Source organism: Salmo trutta, chromosome 10, assembly GCF_901001165.1.
Source record: "Salmo trutta chromosome 10, fSalTru1.1, whole genome shotgun sequence".
In the NCBI taxonomy this organism is placed as follows: domain Eukaryota; kingdom Metazoa; phylum Chordata; class Actinopteri; order Salmoniformes; family Salmonidae; genus Salmo; species Salmo trutta.
In genome coordinates this window covers 2,182,663-2,203,221 of record NC_042966.1, presented here as the reverse complement: position 1 = coordinate 2,203,221, position 20,559 = coordinate 2,182,663, and the positions used below count along the sequence as shown (strand labels likewise).

Sequence of the window (20,559 nt, the reverse complement as noted above, 5' to 3'; positions counted from 1 at the left end):
GGCACTCTTTCCTCTGGTCTAAAAAATATCCCAATGCCCCAGGGCAGTGATTGGGGACACTGTGTAGGGTGCCGTTTTTCGGATGGGACGTTAAACGGGTGTCCTGACTCTCTGAGGTCATTAAAGATCCCATTGCACTTATCTTAAGAGTAGGGGTGTAAATTCCCAATCTGGCACTCATACCATCACGGCTGTCTAATCATCCCCAGCTTACAATTGGCTCATTCATCCCCTCCTCTCCCCTGAAACTATTCCCCAGGTTGTTGCTGTAAATGAGAATGTGTTCTCAGTCAACTTACCTGGTAAAATAACAGTTAAATAAATAAAATAGCTACTGTATATTGGAAAGTGCAGTTAGATTAACAAGAATTTAAGCTTTCTGCAGCGCATTTTCTGCGTGGGCTCAAGTAGGCTTTCCACTTTCCTCCAGTATTTATTTAGCAAAGATGATAACATAATCACTCCGGACAGACAAGCAAAAACGAATTACACAAATGTTGCAGCAGCCTAGGCTACACTTAAACATTGGAGATCTGACATGCTGTATGGGATGAAAACAAGACTATTTTTCAGTCTGATCAACTGTAGGCTACTAATAAGAGCAGCTGCATACAGCCTATGTGCTCTGTCCATCTGGTCAGGGTAACTAATTGGTAACGTTATGTATTTGTAGTCCATTTGTCAGGAGAAAATGTGAACGTGATCAAATCTAGATTATATTCTAAACTGGGCTGGCTAGGCTGTCTATATGGTTTCAATCCAAAATGATTAACTGGAATGAATCAATCAACATAATAGTGATGACAGATACATTTTTTATAAGGCCTACAGTTGCATAGAACTGCATGATGCAAACATGCATAAAGCAAGCTCAGCCCTGTGAGTTCTACTGTCTATCAGTTCATGACTCTGTGTCTCTCCTCCCAGGGCCAGGAGTTTTCTTCAGTTTTTTAAAACCATGTGACCTGATTAGGAAAACTGGTCCCATCATAGCCCATATAAAACCTTTTTACAACTGATTAATCACTGTCATACCTTATAGGGTCCAGAGTTTTCCTGGTTAGGTTAACAGATACGGAAAAACTCCGGGCCCCAGGGGTTAAAAATTGCCCCCCCCACTCTGGGACCTATGGTGCCACCAGTCTGCTTGCAGTTGTCAGTTATCGTCAGGAATGTGGATGATCAGGGCTTTATTCAGGAATGTTTCTTGGGCTCCTTTGATGTGTTAAGTGGACAAGATGAGAAAGAGAAACTTGTTGTTCAAACCTATGATGGCGCAGCTGTAATGGAATGTATCTGCTATTTGTATTTCCAGCTAAGTCCTCTCCTGTTCCTGTCAACTCTCTCCTGACATGAACTGAAACCAAGTCTCATGTGCCCGCTCATCCACTGGCACATTTAATGTTTCCCTGAGGGGAAGCACTGAGGGGTACTCAATCAATTTTGTCTCATTGCTGCATGTAGAGTCAATCACATACACAATCACATTATTACAAATCAATGATTTTACTCCTTGCTTGGACTAACTCATTCTTAGCTCTTTTGTCTAACTGTGTAGTGTGTTGTGTTACTGTTTGTCTTCCCAGTCAAATCCTGTCCTGCACTGAAAGCCTCTGAACACCTCAACTCTCATGCCTCATACGGGGCGGAAATCCCGGAGGGACGGGGGGGACACGATCCCCCCATCCTGGGAAAAATATGATTTGTCCCTCCCAATATATCACTGTAAACGTAACTATGTAATTTAAATAATAGTAATAATACGCAATGAAAGCAATTGTGCTGATTATAGACACTTAATAGCGCGTTTTTAAGTTTCAAAAGATTGCGACCCCCCACCCTTTGCCTCACAATGGTTTGATCCACTGCCAGTTCCTTAGTTGGCAAGGTAACAGAGAGTTCCTATCTACTGTCTGAAAGGCACTCAATGTACGTAACTGACATGAGGTTAATCCAGTCAATGCGCCATAGCAATGTTTTGTTTTATGTTGGCAGGGTTCACACACACACTAGCTGAATATGCAGAGCTAGCGCGCAAATATTAACTATTAAGCTAGCTATTACCTATTCCATTTATGTGGCGTCATCAAAGATGGAATCTTTGCTATCGTCAATTTATTCCAAGATCAGCATTTGTAAGTTAGTGCTTCAAAGTCCCTGTGATAAGGTTAGCGATAAACTGAAGTCCAAACTGAACAGAACTCTTCTACCATTGTCTTAAATATATTTAATGGTTTCGTTGCAAAAGCTAAATTGTCGCAAGGGAACTTTTATTTATTTATTTTATTTCACCTTTATTTAACCCGGGTAGCAAAGATTATAGCAAACACCACTGAAACGGAATTGGTGCTCGCTAGCTTTGCAAATTCAGCTATTGTTGGAAGCCAGCCAATATGAAACAAACGATTAAAATTACAAAAGGTTGCAGCATATGTTGTGTAAATGGTGAACTCATACAGCTGTCAACTCTTGTCACTGCAATCCGTTTCACATTTGCTAGCTACCTTTTAGATCGAAGCCCATATAGAATGATAGAAGATAAGATGATAGAAGCCCATCTCCTACTGTAAATAACCTACACACTGTGTGTGTGTGTAGCCAGCCAGGTAGGAAAATGGCAGAAAAAAAAGACAGACATCAGAGTGTTTTTCAGTACACCAAAACGCAAAGTAAGAACCCTAGTAGCCTAATATCTCAAAGACTAGTTGATAAAATGTTCATAAGAAAGAAGGGAAATGCTAATGGTAATGTTTCACAATGATGTCATTAGGCAGAGCAGGAAACAGATGGCACACAGACAGCAGAGTTGGGGACAGATATGCAGGGACAGACTGGCAGAGACAGGGAGTCTCAGGTAAGTTTGTTGAGTCTTTGTTTGGCAACATTATGAAAGGTTCTCCATTTTTTTGACTTGTAAAATAGGAACATAATTGGAAAATGCCATGGATACCCCCACTCTCAACTTAAACTGGTGACTGAACTAAGATTTCTTAAAGGCAATGGTATTGCTGTGATTAGTTGTGTAGTTTTGGGTACCGGTAGTTAGGAGTACGGCAAACACCTTATTTCTTTGGTTCCTCAATATACATTTACCATATTACAAAGTAGGCTATGTGTTACAGCACTACTTTTGGTGTCCCCCTCAGGAATTGCTCTTGAGAAAATTTCATGTAATTGTCCCCTCCAAAGTTGATATCAGATTTTCGCCCCTGGCCTCATACCCTCATTCAATCCCTGCTGTGATCCTTTCCCAACACTGTAAGTAGCCCTCTCATACCCATTCCCCATAATATTGTACTATAAATGTCTTTATTAAATGCTTTAGGTTAAAACAATTACTCTTTGCCGATTTTTGAAACACACTTTGATGTCTCCGCGCGTTCCACACCTATACCGTGGGTCTCCCATCCTCCTAAAGTCACCAGCCTCCACTGGATTCATCACTCCAGAAAACGCATTTCCACTGCTCCAGAATTCAATGGCCGTGAGCTTTACACCACTCCAGCCGACGCTTGGCATTGTGCATGGTGATCTTAGGTTTGTGTGTGGCTGCTCGGCTATTACCCATTTCATGAAGCTCCAAAAAAACTGTTATTGTGCTGACGTTGCTTCCAGAGGCAGTTTGGAACTCAGCAGTGAGTGTTGCAACCCAAGGACAGACAATTTTTACGCGCTGTGCGCTTCAGCACTCGGCGGTTCCATTCTGTGAGCTTGTATGGCCTACCACTTCGTCGCAGCTGAGCTGTTGTTGCTCCTAGACGTTCCATACGTCACAATAACAGCAATTACAGTTGATCGGGGCAGCTCGAGCAGAGCAGAAATTTGATGAACTGACTTGTTGGAAAGGTGGCATCCTATGACGGTGCCATGTTGAAAGTCACTGAGCTTTCAGTACGGGCCCTTCTATTGCCAATGTTTGTCTATGGAGATTACATGGCTGTGTGCTCGATTTATACACCTGTCAGCAACGGGTATGGCTGAAATAGCCAAATCCACTTTTTTGGTCATGTAGTGTATCTATGACCAACAGATGTATATCTCTATTCTCAGTCATGTGAAATCCATAGATTAGGGTCTAATGAATTTATTACGATTGACTGATTTTCTTATATGAACTGTAACTCAGTAAAATTGTTGAAATTGTTGCATGTTGAGTTTATATTTTTGTTTACTGAAGAATTCATCATAAACCCCTAGGAATTTAGGCATCCATTGCTCAAAATCTTATCAACTCTATAATCGTCACATGCTTTGTAAACAGCAGCAGTAGACTAACAGTGATATTCTTACTTACGGGCCCTTCGCAACAATGCAGAGAGAAAGAAAATTGAGAAATAATCGAAAAGTAAAACACGTAATAATAAATACACAATGAGTAAAGCTAAGTTTTATTTTTTATTTTTTTTATTTAACCTTTATTTAACTAGACAAGTGAGTTAAGAACAAATTCTTATTTACAATGACGGCCTACACGTGGCTAAATACACGGATACCAGTACCGAGTGGATGTGCAGAGGTACGAAGTAAATGAGGTAGATATGGACATATAAATAGGAATAAAGTGACAGATAATAAACAGTAGCAGCAGAGTATGTGATGAGTCAAAAAAGTTAGTGCAAAAAGGGTCAGTGTATATACAGTGCATTCGGAAAGTATTCAGACCCATTAACCTTTTCCACATTTTGTTACGTTACAGCCTTATACTAAAATGTATTAAATAATTTTTTTCCCTCATCAATCTACACACAATACCCCTTAATGACAAAGCAAAAAAAGCTTTATAGAAATGTTTGCAAAATATTTATATTTTTTGAATGAAATATTACATTTACATAAGTATTCAGACCCTTTACTCGGTACTTTGTTGAAGCACCTTTGGCAGCCATTTCAGCCTCAAGTCTTCTTGGGTATGATGCTACAAGCTTGGCACACATATATTTGGGGAGTTTCTACCATTCTTCTCTGCAGATCCTCTCAAGCTCTGTCAGGTTGGATGGGGAGCGTTGCTGCACAGCTACTTTCAGGTCTCTCCAGAGATGTTAGATTGGGTTCAAGTCCGGGCTCTGGCTAGGCCATTCAAGGACATTCAGAGACTTGTCCCGAAGCCACTCCTGAGTTGTCTTGGCTGTGTGCTTAGGGTCTTTGTCCTGTTGGAAGGTGATCCTTCGCCACAGTCTGTGGTCCTGAGCGCTCTGGAGCAGGTTTTCATCAAGGATCTCTCTGTACTTTGCTCCGTTCATCTTTCCCTCGATACTGACTAGTCTCCCAGTCCCTGCCGCTGTAAAACATCCCCACAGCATGATGCTGCCACCACCATGCTTCACTGTAGGGATGGTGCCAGGTTTCCTCCAGACGTGACAGTTGGCATTCAGGCCAAAGAGTTTAATATTGGTGTCATCAGACCAGAGAATCTTGTTTTTCATGGTCTGAGAGTCCTTTAGGTGCCTTTTGGCAAACCCCAAGTGGGCTGTCATGTGCCTTTTACTGAGGAGGGGCTTCCGTCTGGCCACTCTACCATAAAGACCTGATTGGTAGAGTGCTGCTGAGACGGTTGTCCTACTGGAAGGTTCTCCCATCTTCACTAAGGAATTCTGGAGTTCTGTCAGAGTGACCATCGGGTTCTTGGTCACCTCCCTGACCAAGGCCCTTCTCCCCCGATTGCTCAGTTTGGCTGGGCGGCCAGCTCTAGGAAGAGACTTCGTAGTTCCAAACTTCTTACATTTAAGAATGATGGAGGCCACTGTGTTCTTGGGGGACCTTCAATGCTGCAGAAATGTTTTGCTACCCTTCCCCAGACAAAATCCTGTCTCGAATATCAATTCCTTCGACCTCATGGCTTGGTTTTTGCTCTGACATGCACTGTCAACTGTAAGACCTTATGTAGACAGGTGTGTGCCTTTCCAAATCATGCCCAATCAATTGAATTTACCACAGGTGGACTCCAATCAAGTTGTAGAAACATCTCAAGAATGATTAATAGAAGCAGGATGCACCTGAGCTCAATTTCGAGTCTCATAGCAAAGGGTCTGAAAACAAATGTAAATAAGGTATTTCTGTTTTTTATTTTTGATACATTTGCAAACATTTCTAAAAACCTGTTTTTGCTTTGTCATGGGGTATTGTGTGTAGATTGATGAGGATTTTTATTTATTTAATCCATTTTTTAAAAAAGGCTGTAATGTAACAAAATGTGGAAAAGGGGAAGGGGTCTGAATTCTTTATTTCGGGTAGCTATTTGGTTAACTATTTAACTAACTATTTAGCAGTCGTATGGTTTGGGGTTGGAAGTTGTTCAGGGTCCTGTTGGTTGCAGACTTGAAGCAGCGGTACAGCTTGCCGTGCAGTAGCAGAGAGAACAGTCTATGACTTGGGTGGTTGTAGTCTTTTGAAAATGTTTAGGGCCTTCATCTGACACTGACTGGTATAGAGGTCCTGGATGGCAGGTCATATGGTTCACTGTATGGGGTCACAGAGGAATCAAGGGTCAACTCACCTGGCGTGGGGTGTGAGGCTCCTGGTAGCTGGGGAGGATCTTGAGCACCACACTGCCGCTGGCCTCTTTCAGCATCTGCTGGAGCACCTTGGGGTCGTTGCCCACCTCTTTTGCGTTCACCTCCTTGATAATGTCACCCACGTGGAGAAGGCCCTGCTGGTCGATCATCCCGCCGTGGAGGATGCGGGCGATCACCAGCTCTCCGCTCTCTACCCGAAACGTCACACCCTACAAAGGCAAAGATATAGCACTGAGTCAAAGAAGAGTAAAACATCCATGACACTGAGTAGAAGGACTAACAAAGGTATAACAAGGACCACCATTTTGTTTTTTTCATTTCATTAAGAACCATACTCACAAACTGAACAAACAGTTGCACTGTAAGCCACTGTAAAGTAAGCCATTTCAAAATGGCTGCCAGGATGTTCAGCATTTCTTGCCCCTTACTGAGTCTTACCAGGTGCTCTCCAGACACCTTGCGGATGCCCACCATCCTGACTGCGTCTGGGGCTACAGGCTGGGTGTTGAAGGCAGCGTCCATGAAGGAACAAGGGCTGAGAGGAGGAGTCTCAAAGGTCTTGGATGCCACCGAATCATGGGTTTCCAGGAGAGACTGTGTGTGGACCAATAGGGGCAGAGGATAATGATGTTGATGATTGCATGACACATACTGTAGGATGGAATTGATCTAGTAAGATTTACAACTGATCTTAAGAAGACTGCATTCGATACATTAAACACAGTAGCATGCCATCCATGGTAGCTACATCAGTTAGGTCAGTTTCCCCTCAATAAGATAAAGTTCTTTGAGAATGGGTAAAAAAAACTCAGTATAGAAGTCTCACAGTAGGAGTGCTGATCTAAGATCAGTTTGGCCATTCAGATCATAATGAATAAGAGTACGTGGACAAGAGGGAACTTGTCCCAGATCAGCCCTGATAAAAGCTAAAACATTGAGTGTTTAGACCTGGAAGTGTGGCTCCTTCAGTATGCATGCCAGTTCGTCTGCAGTCTTGTTCCTGTGTGTGAGGGGAGTGAGCTCCTTCAGGATGTCCTGCACCAACTCCATGTTGTTGTCACTCACTGCCTCCAGCTTGGACTCCTCCAGGTTCTCATGGGCCTGAGGGTAGCTGGGAGAGGGGAACTGAAGGTAAAAAACGCTCTTGTTAATAACTAGCAATCTTTGTTGGTCATTTTAGCCTACACTATTTAGCAGACACTTTTATCAAACGCATCTTACAGTGCAGTGTGTGCATACATTTTTGTACTCAAACCCATGACCCTGGCGTTGCTAGCGCCATGCTTTTACCAACTGTGCCACACAGGACCATTAGTACCAAATGAGAGCCAATTAGTGCCAAATCTCACATCGCACTCAGGCCATACAAATAAGCGCACGTAGTCCCAGAGTATTCACCATTCACTCAGTTCTTTTCTAGCATTAAAGTCAATGAATTGTGAAAAGACGGGAAACCCCAAAATAAACACATAGTACAACTCCCATTCAGAAACAAACAACACACGTCTCAGAAGATAAGCATCTGCCCTAAAACAGTCAAATACGCTGTGTGTTTTCTCCCTGTGCTGTGGAGCATCAATATTTGAGTTTTATTATGAATATTTCACTTTGTCTCTCATACCGAGGGCACTGAGCCCTCACCGCCCATGTGGGACTAGTGAACTGAATGAGAATGTGTTAATACCCATCAATCTCCCAATGTTTATTTTTGGCTCCCATTAACAGCAAACCCTTTAATTTAAACATTTGAAACGCTGCATAGTTCTTAAATGGTTTAACCTTATATCAACTTATGCTGTCTTAAACCCATTAGATAAACCAGTACATACATAGGTAGGTACAGTATAACTATAGTGTTGATTCAAAGCACTAGATAAATGAATGAGAACACTCAGAAGACTACTCAAATAAGGATCTCTATACATAGCCGTTACAGTCTGCTGCTGCATAGAATATAAAGATAGAATAGTAAATTATAAATGATCAATCATCCTGCTACGTTACTCCCAAACAGATACAAATAGCCATGTTGTTTTGTGGGTAGATTCACAGAGACAGTCATACTCCTATGGGCCTGTTGTTTAATATCTGATCTGGCAACCATGGGCTGTTTGTTTACGTGAGGGAAAGGAGAGCACCCCTGCTGTTAAACAAGACAGACAGAAAGACAACACACAAACAGACAGACACTCACACACACACACACACACAAAGAGAGAGAGAGAGTGACACACACACACCCACACACATATACAATGTGTATTGGTAAGGGTGGCAAGGCTGGTGGAGCAAGCTTCAGAGAGTGGCCCTTGAACAGGAGAACAACACAGCCAAAGGCAGGTTATGCCCCCATACAATAGCTATCTTTGCCCTCTGCTGTTGTTGTCTGGCTTTGTAAGCAACTTCACAGACAAATTGAAAATATGGGAGGCTGAAGAATCCAAATAGAGCAAAAGACCTGCAAGTCTGTTGTTATTTATTTAGATACAGTATCCACTCTTAGAAAAAAGGGTTCAAAAAGGGTTCTTCAGCTGTCCCCATTGGAGAAACCTTTTGGGTTCCAGGTAGAACCCTCTGACCCAAAATGAAGGAAATCTTTGACTATGTACAGACTCCGTGAGCATAGCCTTGCTATTGAGAAAGGCCGCCAAAGGCAGACCTGGCTCTCAAGAGAAGACTGCCCACAAAATGAGGTGGAAACTGAGCTGCACTTCCTAACCTCCTGCCAAATATATGACCATATTAGCGACACATATTTCCCTCAGTTACTCAGACCCGCAAAGAATTAGAAAACAAATCAAATTTGGACAAACTCCCATATCTATTGGGTGAAATACCACAGTGTGCAATCACAGCAGCAAGATGTGTGACCTGCTGCCACAAGAAAAGGACAACCAGTGAAGAACAAACACCATTGTAAATACAACCTATATTTATGTTGATTTATTTATTTTGTACTTTAACACTGTATATAGACATAATATGACATTTGAAATGTCTTTATTCTTTTGGAACCTTTGTGAGTGTAATGTTAACTGTTAATTTTTTATTGATTATTTCACTTTTGTTTCTTATCTATTTCACTTGCTTTGTAAATGTAAACATTTGTTTCCCATGCCAATAAACTCTTAAATTTGAATTGAGAGCGAAAGCGAGAGAGCGAGGGGCTCTGTTCTTTTCTTCAACTGGAGGCATTTGATGCAGTGCTCCCCAAAGAGCTCTCATCTTCTTGTCTCTCCCAGAAAACTCTGTCTGAATGCTCTCTATATGAGAGAGAGAAAGACCACACAGCACTAATGGGCCTGCGAGTCTGTTCTTTCGCTAAGCGCAAGGAAAAGAACACATTATCCCCCAGGACATGGTATTGTAAAAGCTCAGAGCTTCTGTCAGTTCCTAGGCCTCAACTGCATTTGATTGGATGACGCAACAATTACGACTATGTTGTAATGTTAATAATTACAATGTTAAGGTCAAGGTTGATTTGTTCATTTCAAAATGAAAGCAAAACAATTTGCATTGAATAATTTTGATAGTTGACTTTTCATTCTAGTAGCTCTTGTAAAAGTCAAATCTTTTCAAACCTTACACGTTAACCCACTGTTCCCCGGGCGCCGAAGACGTGGATGTCGATTATGGCAGCCCCCCGCACCTCGCTGATTCAGAGGGGTTCGGTTAAATGCATTTCAGTTGAATGCATTCAGTTGTACAGACTAGGTATCCCCCTTTCCCTTTCCCTTCACTCGTGGGAATTTGCCTAAATAGGAATAAGGCCATTTTTGGAATAGGGCTAAATTTAAATGTTTTTTACAGAAGAAAAACATTTGCATAACCATGGTAACAATTCAAAGGGAACAGTTTGGAGATTATGGGAAAATTGTTGGACTAAAGTTGAGGACACAACAGTTCACCTGACACAAGACTGAATGCAAACATTACACTGTTGATTTTATGTGCATTTTACATTAACTGTACATTTGTTGATAACAAAATCTGAAAATACTCTGGATACATTTAGTAACATGATAAGAATATTATTGGTAGGTGCAGCTAATTTACATTTTAGTCATTTAGCAGACGCTCTTATCCAGAGCGACTTACAGTAGTGAATGCATACATTTCATACATTTGTTTTCTCCGTACTGGTCCCCCATGGGAATCGAACCCACAACCCTGGCATTGCAAACACCATGCTCTACCAACTGAGCCACAACGGGACCACTGTTCCTCTAAACTGTGCGCATGCACGGGCTTGCAGCTCCCCCTGGATTGACGCAGAGAAGTGCGAGACTGAACTACACTCAACTTTCAAGAGTTTTCCCCGTTTCTTGAGTTTTCCCCGTGTTAACACTATCAACTTTTCCCTTTACTGGGGGAATTGTGATCGAATCAATGCAATATTAGCAATACTATGCAAGACTTAGCATGCAAAACTAACTATGCAAGAGATTTTGTAGTAGGCAGAACACATCTGAGTAGGATTCTATTGCATTGACAGGCAAGACTCAACCTCTACACAGACGGGTGTGCCATAACCAATCAGAGCTGCAGTAAGCCTGTATGCAAATAGACCATTGCCATATATGGCTCTGTGCCATTGACTTTGAACTGGACTGTTTTAACAGAACTTGCGTTGTGAGTAGATGTGCTTGTTTTGAGATCAAAGCGAGAGCTATATGTAGCCACGTGTGCACATTTATACATTTGTTCAATTCCTTTGCTAGCTAATTAGTTATTAGCTCAGTTATAGATAATTTGTAGTCAGCAATGGGGAGAGTGGTTGCTTCTTACAAGAGCACAAAATGTGTGCATTTTTCTAGACATCTTTGAAAAGCGAGTCAGGTAAAGAGCTTTTTTTTGTCTTAAAGGGGCAGTGTTGTATTTTGAGGCAGGCTTGAATAAGCTAAGTAGCCAATAGGCAGAGGGTAGCATAATTGTTCTGATTCTCTTTAATAATGGTATGGGAATAATGATGCATTTTATTTTGTAAAGTGTTTTTTTGCATCAAAAAAACACCATAGACAAGTAAGTATACTGTAGGTATTCTGTAGGTACATATATTCTCACCACGGGGCTCTCCATGATGCCCTTGAGGAATATGAGGTCCAGGTCATTGGCCATGGTAGAGCTGGTGCTGTCACTCAGAGTGTCCAGAACCTGCTGCATGGCTGAAGACAAACACAGAGATGAGGACAGTTAGGACTACAGGTTACTCACCGTTCCCCTTTTCCAATGTGTGCAAAGCTGTCATCAAGGCAAAGGGTGGCAATTTGAAGAATCTCAAATATAAAATATACTTGGATTTGTTTGACACTTTTTTGGTTACTACATGATTCCATATGTGTAATTTCATAGTGTTGATGTCTTCACTATTATTCTACAATGTAGAAAATAGTAAAAATAAAGAAAAACCCTGGAATAAGTAGGTGTTCTAAAACTGTTGACTGGTAGTGTGTGTACTTACTGGTTTTATGCACCTCCCATGGTTTTCTTTTGTATAGTCACACACACACACACACACACACACACACACACACACACACACACACACACACACACACACACACACACACACACACACACACACACACACACACACACACACACACACACACACACAGAGAGAGAGAGAGAGAGACAGAGACAGAGACAGAGACAGACAGAGCAATTTCACCACTGTCATTCACTTCCCTTTGAAGTCTCTTTCTGTCAGTGGTGACAGCATTTTACTTCCCTTCCTCCTCAGTCTCTCTCTCTTGTATCTCTCCGATGTAGTCACAGTAGGGAGAGACTGGGGGCAGCGGGAACTGTACGATCTGACAAAGTCACGTCAACAACTCTACTTGTATTACTAGGAAGGTTGGCAGTGCAGTTGGTCCACTGGTTTTACGTCACAAAAGGGATGCATTAAAGTAAAGTTGACTGACTAGTGGCGTGTATTCATGGATGCCAAAGGAAGCCAGGCTTCCCCAAAAAATGTAACTAGAATTTTTTACTTTTTTTTTATCTCTCGTCTCTCTGTGTTTCATAAATGTCCTTCAATTAGCAAGAGGCTGAATGTCTCACTGGAGAAAGCATCAGAGCGAACGAAACAGCACCCCTCTCTCTCAGTATGTGCAGCATATATATCTGATGCTGTCTGGTCAGAAAGAGTATGACATTGTTGCCGCCCCGTAGCGTTGAATGCAAGGGAAGCCAGCAAACATTTGGTCTCCCTTGATTAAAAAAATAAATAAAATAATAGCCAATCAGCGTTGAGCTAAACTGCATGAGCTCAGCTGTAAATGGTCCTGGGGCACCAAAAGAAAGTATCAAGGGAAGCCAGTTTGGATTTGGCTTCAGACCAATCACATTGCAAGCCAAACGTCATTACTGACAGAAAGAAACTTGAATTGTTGCATCTCGTTGTTGTTTTGTTGTCCTCCGGTGGCTAGCTAGCTATCTCAAATCAAATCAAATCAAAGTTTATTTGTCACGTGCACTGAATAAAACAGGTGTAGACCTTACAGTGAAATGCTTACTTACAGGCTCTAACCAAAAGTGCAAAAAAGGTATTAGGTGAACAATAGGTAGGTAAAGAAATAAAACAACAGTAAAAAGAAAGGCTATATACAGCAGTGAGGCTATAAAACTAGCGAGGCTACATAGACACCGGTTAGTCAGGCTGATTGAGGTAGTATGTTCATGTAGATATGGTGAAAGTGACTACGCATATACAGTGAGGGAAAAAAGTATTTGATCCCTGCTGATTTTGTGTTTGCCCACTGACAAAGAAATTGTCAGTTTAGAATTTTAATGGTAGGTTTATTTGAACAGTGAGAGACAGAAAAACAACAAAACAATCCAGAAAAATGCATGTCAAAAATGTTATAAAATGATTTGCATTTTAATGAGGGAAATAAGTATTTGACCCCCTCTCAATCAGAAAGATTTCTGGCTCCCAGGTGTCTTTTATACAGGTAACGAGCTGAGATTAGGAGCACACTCTTAAAGGGAGTGCTCCTAATCTCAGTTTGTTACCTGTATGAAATACACCTGTCCAGAGAAGAAATCAATCAATCAGATTCCAAACTCTCCACCATGGCCAAGACCAAAGAGCTCTCCTAGAATGTCAGGGACAAGATTGTAGACCTACACAAGGTTGGAATGGGCTACAAGCAGCTTGGTGAGAAGGTGACAACAGTTGGTACGATTATTCACAAATGGAAGAAACACAAAAGAACTGTCAATCTCCCTCGGCCTGGGGCTCCATGCAAGATCTCACCTCATGGAGTTGCAATGATCATGAGAATGGTGAGGAATGAGCCCAGAACTACACGGGAGGATCTTGTCAATGATTTCAAGGCAGCTGGGACCATAGTCACCAAGAAAACAATTGGTAACACACTACGCCGTGAAGGACTGAAATCCTGCAGCGCCCGCAAGGTCCCCCTGCTCAAGAAAGCACATATACATGCCCGTCTGAAGTTTGCAAATGAACATCTGAATGATTCAGAGGACAACTGCGTGAAAGTGTTGTGGTCAGATGAGACCAAAATGGAGCTCTTTGGCATCAACTCAACTCACCGTGTTTGGAGGAGGAGGAATGCTGCCTATGACCCCAAGAACACCATCCCCACCATCAAACATGGAGGTGGAAACATAATGCTTTGGGGGTGTTTTTCTGCTAAGGGGACAGGACAACTTCACCGAATCAAAGGGACGATGGACGGGGCCATGTACTGTCAAATCTTGGGCGAGGACCTCCTTCCCTCAGCCAGGGCATTGAAAATGGGTCGTGGATGGGTATTCCAGCATGACAATGACCCAAAACACACGGCCAAGGCAACAAAGGAGTGGCTCAAGAAGAAGCACATTAAGGTCCTGGAGTGGCCTAGCCAGTCTCCAGACCTTAATCCCATAGAAAATCTGTGGAGGGAGCTGAAGGTTCGAGTTGCCAAATGTCAGCCTCGAAACCTTAATGACTTGGAGAAGATCTGCAAAGAGGAGTGGGACAAAATCCCTCCTGAGACGTGTGCAAACCTGGTGGCCAACTACAATAAACGTCTGACCTCTGTGATTGCCAACAAGGGTTTTGCCTCCAAGTACTAAGTCATGTTTTGCAGAGGGGTCAAATACTTATTTCCCTCATTAAAATGCAAATCAATTTATAAAATTTTTGACATGCGTTTTTCTGGATGTTTTGTTGTTATTCTGTCTCTCACTGTTCAAATAAACCTACCATTAAAATTATAGACTGATCATTTCTTTGTCAGTGGGCAAACGTACAAAATCAGCAGGGGATCAAATATTTTTTCCCTCACTGTATGATGAACAGAGAGTAGCAGTAGCGTAAAAGAGGGGTTGGCGGGTGGTGGGTGGGACACAATGCAGATAGAGCACTGCAGATAGAGCCAATTAGCCAATTTGCGGGAGCACTGGTTGGTCGGCCCAATTGAGGTAGTATGTTCATGAATGTATAGTTAAAGTGACTATGCATATATGATAAACAGAGAGTAGCAGCAGCGTAAACAGTGGGGTTGGGGGTGGCACACAATGCAAATAGTCCTGGTAGTCATTTGATTACCTGGTCAGGAGTAGGCCTTCCTCTGACACCGCCTGGTGTAGAGGTCCTAGATGGCAAGCAGATTAGCCCCAGCGATGTACTGGGCCGTACGCACTACCCTCTGTAGTGCCTTGTGGTCAGAGGCCAAGCAATTGCCGTACCAGGCAGTGATGCAACCAGTCAGGATGCTCTCGATGTTGCAGCTGTAGAACCTTTTGAGGATCTCAGGACCCATGCCAAATCTTTTTAGTTTCCTGAGGGGGAATAGGCTTTGTCATGCCCTCTTCACGACTGTCTTGGTGTGTTTGGACCATTCTAGTTTGTTGTTGATGTGGACACCAAGGAACTTGAAGCTCTCAAACTGCTCCACTACAGCCCGGTCGATGAGAATGGGGGCGTGCTCGATCCACCTTTTCCTGTAGTCCACAATAATCTCCTTAGTCTTGGTTACGTTGAGGGATAGGTTGTTATTCTGGCACCACCCGGCCAGGTCTCTGACTTCCTCCCTATAGGCTGTCTCGTCGTTGTCGGTGATCAGGCCTACACTGTTGTGTCGTCTGCAAACTTAATGATGGTGTTGGAGTCATGCCTGGCCATGCAGTCGTGGGTGAACAGGGAGTACAGGAGGGGACTGAGCACGCACCCCTGGGGAGATCCAGTGTTGAGGATCAGCGCGGCAGATGTGTTGCTACCTACCCTCACCACCTGGGGGCGGCCCGTCAGGAAGTCCAGGATCCAGTTGCAGAGGGAGGTGTTTAGTCCCAGGATCTAAAATTCTCCCTTTCCTAAATTAGTCATGGATGGAGATTGGGATTTGGACTTGTGGTTTTATTTTATTCTCCATACTGACCAATGACCATAACGCCGATTCTGATCCAAACATAAATTCATACATTGTGTCCCTGGCCTGAGAGGATGGAAGTTCAACATGTAGCTAGATGTAATATGCTAATGTTAACTAGCTAGCCTGGCGTATCGTTGCCCATGAAAGGAAGTTAGCCTAGAGAGAAAGTATTTTAGCCAGGTAGCGTAGGACAACAAAAACTAAAAGCATGTACTGTATGACAGAGTGATAGACCGTTTCATCAATATGAAAGAGAGGAGGATGGCATTGGTGTTTCTCTACAAGTTGGGTGAGTCGACATGTTTTTTCTACTTGCACGCACGTACGCGTTCACACCACACACATAAATCAGTACCATGGACAGCCACATCATATTTAGCTAACGTTGATTGGACTAAACTGTTTTTGGTATCTTTTAGTTGTAGTATTAGACTAAGCATACATGGTTAGATCATGTTGAAGTTGAAATGGTGCTGGAATGGAGGAGGCAGCTCCTGTTTTCTTTGCAACTTGCGGTAACTCTCTGTGGTTCTAAATTAATAGTTGTTTAGTCATCCGAAAATGTCAGAAACATGACCTTGCTTGACCATGCTGTAAATCATGTAAATGCTTGTTACATACAATATGTTTTGTGGACTTCACCGGATGTTGCTCTCCGGTTTTGTAATGAAACAAATGTGTGGTTGAATTTTTTTCTGCCACTGTGTCTTTTTATTGTCTCGGCGTTAGGCATAGAGTGGTTCTTCCTTTTAAAAGTTGTGGCGTACTGCAGCACAGCTTGTGGGGTGCCACAGAATTCTATGGCACGTCATTTAAGCGCCAGCCATTCTTGCCAGAATGACGCAATTTACCACAATCTGCCACCATCTACCACAAATGGTCGTGGCATAAGCTCAAAACTTTTAAAGGAAGAACCACTGTATATATAGCCTAACGGCATCAAGGCATATTAACTAATTATAGAGCAAACAACGCAATTATCACAACACATAGGTTGCAATATGGCTTTTTGATTTTACCCACGCACCACTCCTGTGACTAACTATCACTGACTGACTGATTTTTATTTAACCAGGTATGTCGTTGAGAACACATTCTCTTTTACAATAACAATCTGGCTGACTGAACGATGGAGTCAGTGGCTTTTGTTCTCAGAACTTTATTCATCCCTCATTTTGTTGGATAGCTTTTTGTTCATCTTCACTGTCTTGTCCCATCACCAACAAATAGCAATTCAACAGACATGTAAATTGTTAGAGAAGTCACAGTGGGAATCCACTAAAGTTATTTTGCCCATGTCATCACTTCTTAACAAGGCATCCCTCTCTAACGAGGGTGTGATATGTCACTCAGAGAGGATGTGTCCAATTGTAGCACAGCTAAGCAGTTTAATTAGCTCCCTTAGGAGTGCCTGTGCTGCAGTTTGGAGACACACAGACCCTGGGTCATGCCTCCCACTATAATATTGTTAGCTCCTAACCACAGATCTAGGATCAGATTACCCTCTCCTCAATCCTAACAAGATGCTAACCTTAACAAGATCCTAACCTTAACAACACATCCGTCACACTGATCCTCAACACAGGGGCCCCTCGGGGGTAAGTGCTCAGTCCCCTCCTGTACTCCCTGTTCACTCATGACTGCACGGCCAGGTACGACTCCAACACTATCACTAAGTTAGCAGACGACACAACAGTGGTAGGCCTGATCACCAACAACGACGAGACAGCCTATAGGGAGGAGATCAGAGATCTGGCCGTGTGGTGCCAGGACAACAACCTCTCCCTCAATGTGATTAAGACAAAGGAGATGATTGTGGACTACAGGAAAAAGAGGACCAAGCACGCCCCCATTTTCATCGACGGGGCTGCAGTGGAGCAGTTTGAGAGCTTCAAGTTCCTTGGTTTCCACATCACCAACAAACAAACATGGTCCAAGCACACCAAGACAGTTGTGAAAAGGGCACAACAAAACCTATTCCCCCTCAGGAGACTGAAAAGATTTGGCATGGGTCCTCAGATCCTCAAAAGGTTCTACAGCTGCACCATTGAGTTGCATCACTGCCTGTTATGGCAACTGCTCGGCCTCCGACTGCAAGGCACTACAGAGGGTAGTGAGAATGGCCAAGTACATCACTGTGGCCAAGCTTCCTGCCATCCAGGACCTCTATACCAGGTGGTGTCAGAGGAAGGCCCTAAAAATTGTTAAAGACTCCAGCAACCCTAGTCATAGACTGTTCTCTCTACTACCGCAAGGCAAGCGGTACCAGAGCGCCAAGTCTAGGTCCAAGAGGCTTCTAAACAGCTTCTATCCCCAAGCCATAAGACTCCTGAACATCTAATCAAATGGCTACCCAGACTATTTGCAATTGCCGACCCCCCCCTCTTAAACCGCTGCTACTCTCTGTTGTTATCATCTATGCATAGTCACTTTAATAACTCTAGCTACATGTACATATTACCTCAACTAACCGGTGACTCTGTACCGGTACCCCCTGTATATAGTCTCACTATTGTTATTGTGCTGCTGTTCTTTAAATACTTGTTACTTTTATTTCTTGTTCTTATCCGTAATTTTCGGCGCATGTGACTAATAACATTTGATTTGATTTGATAATCATTGGGGTTATGAAAAACATCTGACCCCGTATCAGTGGTTACGAGTAACTTCTACTAATTCCACCTCACTCCATAACACTAGCTCTGAAGGCAAAGAGGGGCTAGAAGACATAAAATATTGAGAGGAGAGATGTTGTGTATCTTTTCCATTACATGAGGATCAGTGTGACACATGGTCAAAAGTGACAAGTAGTTCTGTACTCACATCACTATAGAGACACTTCACAGTAAGGCTGTCAAGTTACATTCACATTTTAGTCATTTAGCAGACGCTCTTATCCAGAGCGACTTACAGTAGTGAATGCATACATTTCATGCATTTAAAATAAAATAATGTATGTACTGGCCCCCCGTGGGAATCAAACCCACAACGCTGGCGTTGCACACACCATGCTCTACCAACTGAGCCACAGGGAAGTTCAGTCATTCTTTGTACATCAGACACAGCCTTGACAAGATAAATGGAAGTCACATATGTACATTATAGTCTTCTCTAAATCCTTAAGCATGCCACTTTTTAAGAGAAACACACACTATTATTAACCTTTATTTAACTAAGCAAGTCAGTTAAGAACAAATTCTTATTTACAATGACGGCCTAGGAACAGTGGGTTATCTGCCTTGTTCAGGGGTAGAACAACAGATTTTTACCTTGTCAGCTCAGGGTTTCAATCCAGCAACCTTCCAGGTACTAATCCAATGCTCTAACCACTAGGCTATCTGCCACCCCAATTGACAGATGATGGATCTGTTACCACATAATCAGAACGATACTGTTCATCTTCAAGCAAATACTGATTCATGGTCTGTTGCGTAACCTTTCATTTTTTAACACCTGTCCTATCATTACAGACCTATCCTCAATAATAGAGACATTAGTGTAGTAATGCACTAGTGTAGTAATACACTAATGTGTCAGAGGAAACACCGTACACCTGGCTGCCGTGTCAGCATGCACTGTGCCCGGCATGCCACAGGAGTCACTAGTGCACAATGGGACAAGGACATCCCTGCCGGCCAAACCCTCCCCTGACCAGGACAATGCTGGGCCAATTGTGCATCACGCCATGGGTCTCCCAGTTGCAGCAGAGCCTGGACTCAAACCCAGAATCTCTAGTGGCACAGCTAGCACTGCAATGCAGTGCCTTAGACCACTGCGCCACTCGAGAGTTCCTACTGTAGTAATACTGACCCTTGACAGGTTCTGCAGCTTCAACAATTCCACCCCCAGCTGTCAGCAGCAAAACATGAGGATTAAAGATGCAGCCCTTGTCTTGATTTGGCTTCCACAAGACAGGAAGGAAGACAGAAAGAGAGGAAGTAAGGCCATATTTAAAAAACCAGTCTCCATCTGCTTCCCTAAACAAAGAATTATGTGTGCAGTGGTGAAGGCTCGTTATCCCTCCCCTCTTCCCCCTAAACCCCTACTGTCATCTGGAGATCTGGAGCGGAGGTTGCCAGATTGGAGAACAGAACAAACTGCCCACCCAGCTTTTACAGGCCTTGTATAATTCTCTTTAATAACCAACACTCACCACAGTGTGCCCACTCTACACTTTTACAATAAATGTTGGTTCTACTACTTTGCTTCGGCTTCACACAGGGTTTGTTTACACTTCAGTTTACTGGGCCCTTCCTTGCTTCTGTCATATTATCGCGCTCTCTCCCTCTCTCCTTTTCAGTCTCGCTATCTCTCCCTCTCTCTCTCCTCACATTCCCTCCTGTCCCTATTCCCGTCAGTTCCTACAATTCTGACAACATCATGTAACGTTACATAGTCGGCTCTTTAAATGGATTGAATGAGATAATATGGAGAGCTAGCTAACAGACAGGGGAAATAAGTAGCCTAGCCATGCTTTTCGATGAGGTTTTCTGCTGTTTTGGAATAGGTTTGATGTCTAGGCAAATTACGAGCGAAATGTGAAGCGATAAGAGAATAAGGGCCCTATTGTATTATTCAGAAGGATTATTAAAAATCCAACTTGGCCTACTTCTTGTGTATCGCTGTGTGTCAGTTGCCAGATTGGGTTGCCTCGCTCACTT

The 20,559-nt window shown here is 42.9% G+C and overlaps 1 protein-coding gene across 1 annotated transcript in view; it reads right to left on the bottom strand.

Annotated features, from left to right (window-relative positions):
* The window catches only part of LOC115200949 (MAGUK p55 subfamily member 2-like), a 58,947-nt gene that overhangs the window by 26,402 nt on the left and 11,986 nt on the right, over window positions 1-20,559 (bottom strand). Inside the window, exons 2-5 of the mRNA XM_029764096.1 lie at window positions 11,577-11,677; window positions 7,461-7,637; window positions 6,951-7,106; window positions 6,494-6,721 (exon numbers count right to left, since the gene is read on the bottom strand). Coding sequence (XP_029619956.1) covers window positions 6,494-6,721; window positions 6,951-7,106; window positions 7,461-7,637; window positions 11,577-11,677 — 662 coding nt within the window. The remainder of the gene's footprint in view (window positions 1-6,493; window positions 6,722-6,950; window positions 7,107-7,460; window positions 7,638-11,576; window positions 11,678-20,559) is intronic.